Genomic DNA, 6716 nt, shown 5'->3' on the forward strand with positions numbered 1-6716 from the left:
ACTAAACGCAGCAAGAAAGGTCTTTGTGGAGAGATCCGAAGTGGCCTCCAAATGGATTGCTTTTGTGGAGAAGCATACAAACACACACACGTACCCTTTTTATATGCGACAACATCGACCAGTATAATGCTTTATATCAAAAGGGCCCGCAAAGTCAATTCCAGTATGGGCAAACGGTCTTGAAATTTCGGATCTTTCTGCGGGCAGTGCGGACATTAGCTGATTCTGACACTTGTGTTTATAGATGACGCAAGGTTTACACTTGTTAATAGTTGTCTTGATCAAGTTTCTAACCTTAATGATCCAATATTTAGAGCGGATTAGTCTGAGAACCAATTGATTCCCCCATGGATGGAGATTTCGTGGATAAAGCTTACTAATAAACGAGATAATTGACAATTGTAAGGAAGGAGGATGGGGTGTCTTTCGTTATACGACAAAGCTGGAGATAACTCGAGTCTACCACTAATTCGTATGACGCCGTCCGCATCGATAAATGGATTCAAACTTAATATGGGGCTATTTGATGATAGTTGTTTCTTCGCGGATAGGGCTAGGTATTCACGCGGAAAAGACGCTTTTTGTGTCATGACAATGAGTCTGTCTTGAACCATCAATACTTCGGCAGTGGAAATCTTTGTTGAATCTCGGTAATAATTATTACGAAATTTCGGATGAGTGGCAAAGAAAAAACGGTACATGTAGGCAACAACTCGTATCGCTCTAGGAAGCGAGGAAAATCTCTCAAGTACATCGTTGAAGTTCGCAAAATAGGCGAAATGAACCTTTATGTTTCTCTTTTCGACCTCTAATGTATCAGAAGGGTCGACACTCATTCGTGGCCAGTTCTTTTCCGGACCACTAAGCCATGGTGGTCCATTCCACCACAATTCGTTATCCTTGAGACCCTGCGGATCCATTCCTCTACTAGCCATGGCAGCTGGATTGAATTCCGATCTTACATGGTACCAGTTTGCCGGACATATAATTTGCGTAATTTTCGACACCCGGTTAGCGACAAAAGTTGACCAGAAGTTGGGAGGCTTGCTTAGCCACGACAAGACAAAAGTCGAGTCGGTCCAACACGAAATTGAATACTTCGGAACACGAAGTTGTGGAATAAGGTGGTCGATCATCTCTGAAAGAAGTGTAGCCCCGCAAAGTTCGAGCCTAGGAATAGAGATGGTTTTGAGCGGCGCCACTTTAGTCTTGCATGAGACTAAGTGGACTGAAACAGATTCGCCTTCGACTATGCGAATGTAAAGGGCTGCTGCGTATGCCTTTTCAGAGGCGTCGCAAAACCCATGGAATTGAACTTTGCACTCTGGTGTGTACCGAACCGAACGAGGAATTCTAATACTGTTTATCAATGGGTACGAGGACTCAAAAGACTTCCAGCTGACTAATGATTCGGACGAAATTTCCTCATCCCATTTTGTACCCTCGGCCCAGATCCGTTGCATTATTATCTTTGCCAGAATAATGCATGGAGCTAGCCAGCCAGCTGGATCAAAAAGTCTAGATATTCGTGAAAGCACTTCCCTTTTCGTGTAGGTGGAATTAATTGGAAAATCAACCGTCGAAAAGAAGAATGAGTCGGATGAAGCATTTCAGCGTATTCCTAATGTTTTCGTTACACTCCGATCATCAAATTCCAGGAAATCTTCAGAGAGAAGTTGACATGGAGGAAGATCTGAAAGAACTTGCTTCGAATTGGAGGTCCATTTTCTCATTGAAAAGCCGGCGGACTTCAAAGCGGCTATTAATTGGTCCCTGGATTCAATTGCATCGACAATGCAATGTCCACCTGCCAAAGCGTCGTCGACATACATCGAATTCATAAGTATATCTGATGCAAGGGGGTATGTTGAACGGGTATCATCTGCTAATTGTCTAATTGTCCTAATGGCCAGAAACGGTGCACAGTTTACACCGAATGTGACCGTATCAAGTTGATAATCCTTGATACAGTCGTTTGGATCCTTTCGAAATAAAATGCGTTGGAATGGTCTATGATCAGGATGGATTAATATTTGTCTATACATCTTTGTTATGTCTCCATTAAAGACATAACGATAGAATCTCCACCTAAGGATAAGTACTATAAGATCCTGTTGCAATATAGGACCTGCATGCAAAATGTCATTCACGCTTAACCCATTGGATGTGGGTGAAGAAGCATTGAAGACAACCCGGACTCTTGTCGTTGTGCTATCTGGTCTTACAACTGCATGATGCGGAAGATAATAATATTCGGAACCATCGGCGGGCTCAAGCGGAGATACTTCGGACATATGACCTAACGTTTCATATTCTTCAACCACCTTATCGTACTCCACTTTGAATTCGGGAGTTCGCAGAAGACGGGATTCATTTCGAAAAAATTGCGCCATGGCGCTTTTTCGGGATTCGCCAATTCTGACAACCCGGGGGAACGTGTCCTTAAAAGGGAGATGGACTATGTATCGGCCCTCCGAATTCCTAGTAGTCGTGGACATATATAAGTCCTCACAAAATTGTTCAGCAGCAGACAGAAAAGTCTTCCGTGGAAGGTCTTCCACCTCCCAAAAACGAGAAATTTCTTTGTCTAAGGAGATTTCGCAGAAATTGGATAAAATCTTAAAAGATGGTTCGGGAACTTCATTCGGAGTTTTTGGGTGGATCCTTACGGGTCCCATGTAAGGATCCACCCAAAAACTGTTTCCTGTGCAACTAAGGTGCCACAAACTTGTCGCCTAACACCGGACAACATTACTGAGGGAAGCAAGTCCCCACTTATCAGCAAGTCGATCCTGGAGCTCTCAAAGAACCGAGGATCCGCTAGAGGTATATCCGGTATCTCCATCAACACAGAAGGATTAAAAGTTCGCGATGACAGATTGCCAGACAGATTAGGAACAACTAAGACCGTCGCGGATAACTGGAACACGTCGTCTGAGTTGAAAGTCAAATCGAACATACATTCCCTTTGAACGGAAGCCGAAGTAGTATTGTTCAGGCCCGATACCGTAGCCGATGTTCGCCTGGACGGAAGTTTTAGGCTGTGGAACAATCGTTCCGATATAAAAGTTCCTTTCGATCCAGAATCCACTAATGCGCGGGCCATGTATGTCATCCCATTATGACCGACTTTAACCAAAGCAGTACCCAAAAGGACAGCCTTACATTGGCTCGAAAAACAGGTCTGTACAACTCCACTGCCAGTACTAGTGGACTGTATAGAGGACAACCTATGATCATTGGAAGTTGGCAAAGGAGTTACAGCCGTAGAATTCTCCCGGTTTGACTGAACCGAGTTAAGAGGAGCCTGATCGCGATGAAGTAATGTATTGTAGCGTTGATGGCATTTGAAACATGTATATTGACTTGTACAATTCTTTACCGAATGTACCTTCGAAAAACAGTTGAGGCATAGACTCCACTTCTTGATTTCTTTGAGTCGTTGGTTTGGATTCATTCCCAGAAATTTAGGACATTTTCTGAAAGCATGTTTCTCGTTTGGCCATAAGCGGCACGAAATTTCGTTGACCTTGTTTTGAAATGTTTTCACTGTCTTACCACTACCTCTGGAACCTGAATTATTTGTGGAAATCTGTTTCGGACCTACATTTGTGATACTACCCTCTTTCCTCCGAATCTCTGATACTGATTCTAATGTTCTGTGACGGTTAGTCAAAAAAGAATCTATATCAGACCATTTTGGGAGTTGAGTTTTATCCTCTAGTGTCTGCTCCCACAAAGTCAATGTAACGTCAGGGAGCCTGTTACAACAGACAAATACAAAAATTGGATCCCAACTTTGAATATCGATGTCATGGAGTTTCAACAAGGATATACAACCGTTAATATCTCTTTGTAATCCTTTCAATGAACTACTGGATTCAATCGAAATAGTGGGTGAATTGAAAAGAGTTTTCAATTGAATACAGTGATGCCAGGAGGTTTTTTGAAAATTCCCTACGCGGCTCCAAAAAATTCCCTTTTTTTCTTGGGAATTTTTTGGATCTTTCTGCGGGCAGTGCGGACATTAGCTGATTCTGACACTTGTGTTTATAGATGACGCAAGGTTTACACTTGTTAATAGTTGTCTTGATCAAGTTTCTAACCTTAATGATCCAATATTTAGAGCGGATTAGTCTGAGAACCAATTGATTCCCCCATGGATGGAGATTTCGTGGATAAAGCTTACTAATAAACGAGATAATTGACAATTGTAAGGAAGGAGGATGGGGTGTCTTTCGTTATACGACAAAGCTGGAGATAACTCGAGTCTACCACTAATTCGTATGACGCCGTCCGCATCGATAAATGGATTCAAACTTAATATGGGGCTATTTGATGATAGTTGTTTCTTCGCGGATAGGGCTAGGTATTCACGCGGAAAAGACGCTTTTTGTGTCATGACAATGAGTCTGTCTTGAACCATCAATACTTCGGCAGTGGAAATCTTTGTTGAATCTCGGTAATAATTATTACGAAATTTCGGATGAGTGGCAAAGAAAAAACGGTACATGTAGGCAACAACTCGTATCGCTCTAGGAAGCGAGGAAAATCTCTCAAGTACATCGTTGAAGTTCGCAAAATAGGCGAAATGAACCTTTATGTTTCTCTTTTCGACCTCTAATGTATCAGAAGGGTCGACACTCATTCGTGGCCAGTTCTTTTCCGGACCACTAAGCCATGGTGGTCCATTCCACCACAATTCGTTATCCTTGAGACCCTGCGGATCCATTCCTCTACTAGCCATGGCAGCTGGATTGAATTCCGATCTTACATGGTACCAGTTTGCCGGACATATAATTTGCGTAATTTTCGACACCCGGTTAGCGACAAAAGTTGACCAGAAGTTGGGAGGCTTGCTTAGCCACGACAAGACAAAAGTCGAGTCGGTCCAACACGAAATTGAATACTTCGGAACACGAAGTTGTGGAATAAGGTGGTCGATCATCTCTGAAAGAAGTGTAGCCCCGCAAAGTTCGAGCCTAGGAATAGAGATGGTTTTGAGCGGCGCCACTTTAGTCTTGCATGAGACTAAGTGGACTGAAACAGATTCGCCTTCGACTATGCGAATGTAAAGGGCTGCTGCGTATGCCTTTTCAGAGGCGTCGCAAAACCCATGGAATTGAACTTTGCACTCTGGTGTGTACCGAACCCAACGAGGAATTCTAATACTGTTTATCAATGGGTACGAGGACTCAAAAGACTTCCAGCTGACTAATGATTCGGACGAAATTTCCTCATCCCATTTTGTACCCTCGGCCCAGATCCGTTGCATTATTATCTTTGCCAGAATAATGCATGGAGCTAGCCAGCCAGCTGGATCAAAAAGTCTAGATATTCGTGAAAGCACTTCCCTTTTCGTGTAGGTGGAATTAATTGGAAAATCAACCGTCGAAAAGAAGAATGAGTCGGATGAAGCATTTCAGCGTATTCCTAATGTTTTCGTTACACTCCGATCATCAAATTCCAGGAAATCTTCAGAGAGAAGTTGACATGGAGGAAGATCTGAAAGAACTTGCTTCGAATTGGAGGTCCATTTTCTCATTGAAAAGCCGGCGGACTTCAAAGCGGCTATTAATTGGTCCCTGGATTCAATTGCATCGACAATGCAATGTCCACCTGCCAAAGCGTCGTCGACATACATCGAATTCATAAGTATATCTGATGCAAGGGGGTATGTTGAACGGGTATCATCTGCTAATTGTCTAATTGTCCTAATGGCCAGAAACGGTGCACAGTTTACACCGAATGTGACCGTATCAAGTTGATAATCCTTGATACAGTCGTTTGGATCCTTTCGAAATAAAATGCGTTGGAATGGTCTATGATCAGGATGGATTAATATTTGTCTATACATCTTTGTTATGTCTCCATTAAAGACATAACGATAGAATCTCCACCTAAGGATAAGTACTATAAGATCCTGTTGCAATATAGGACCTGCATGCAAAATGTCATTCACGCTTAACCCATTGGATGTGGGTGAAGAAGCATTGAAGACAACCCGGACTCTTGTCGTTGTGCTATCTGGTCTTACAACTGCATGATGCGGAAGATAATAATATTCGGAACCATCGGCGGGCTCAAGCGGAGATACTTCGGACATATGACCTAACGTTTCATATTCTTCAACCACCTTATCGTACTCCACTTTGAATTCGGGAGTTCGCAGAAGACGGGATTCATTTCGAAAAAATTGCGCCATGGCGCTTTTTCGGGATTCGCCAATTCTGACAACCCGGGGGAACGTGTCCTTAAAAGGGAGATGGACTATGTATCGGCCCTCCGAATTCCTAGTAGTCGTGGACATATATAAGTCCTCACAAAATTGTTCAGCAGCAGACAGAAAAGTCTTCCGTGGAAGGTCTTCCACCTCCCAAAAACGAGAAATTTCTTTGTCTAAGGAGATTTCGCAGAAATTGGATAAAATCTTAAAAGATGGTTCGGGAACTTCATTCGGAGTTTTTGGGTGGATCCTTACGGGTCCCATGTAAGGATCCACCCAAAAACTGTTTCCTGTGCAACTAAGGTGCCACAAACTTGTCGCCTAACACCGGACAACATTACTGAGGGAAGCAAGTCCCCACCTATCAGCAAGTCGATCCTCGAGCTCTCAAAGAACCGAGGATCCGCTAGAGGTATATCCGGTATCTCCATCAACACAGAAGGATTAAAAGTTCGCGATGACAGATTGCCAGACAGATTAGGAACAACTA

The 6716-nt window shown here is 43.1% G+C and overlaps 2 protein-coding genes across 2 annotated transcripts; both read right to left on the reverse strand.

Moving 5' to 3' along the window:
* Positions 1-1610: 1610 nt before the first annotated feature.
* Positions 1611-2393, reverse strand: LOC142235547 (uncharacterized). Its single transcript, XM_075306796.1, has one exon. The coding sequence runs from the start codon at positions 2391-2393 to the stop codon at positions 1611-1613; it is 783 nt and encodes a 260-aa protein (XP_075162911.1).
* Positions 2394-5422: 3029 nt separating this feature from the next.
* LOC142235548 (uncharacterized) lies at positions 5423-6205 on the reverse strand. Its single transcript, XM_075306797.1, has one exon. It carries the CDS (start codon positions 6203-6205, stop codon positions 5423-5425), a length of 783 nt encoding a protein of 260 aa, XP_075162912.1.
* Between the last annotated feature and the right edge of the window lie 511 nt (positions 6206-6716).

Source organism: Haematobia irritans, chromosome 4 (assembly GCF_050003625.1).
Source record: "Haematobia irritans isolate KBUSLIRL chromosome 4, ASM5000362v1, whole genome shotgun sequence".
Lineage (NCBI taxonomy): Eukaryota > Metazoa > Arthropoda > Insecta > Diptera > Muscidae > Haematobia > Haematobia irritans.

Coding starts and splice junctions, on each gene's coding strand:
- LOC142235547 (XM_075306796.1), bottom strand. CDS start 2,393: ATGGCGCAATTTTTTCGAAATGAATCCCGTCTTCTGCGAACTCCCGAA.
- LOC142235548 (XM_075306797.1), bottom strand. CDS start 6,205: ATGGCGCAATTTTTTCGAAATGAATCCCGTCTTCTGCGAACTCCCGAA.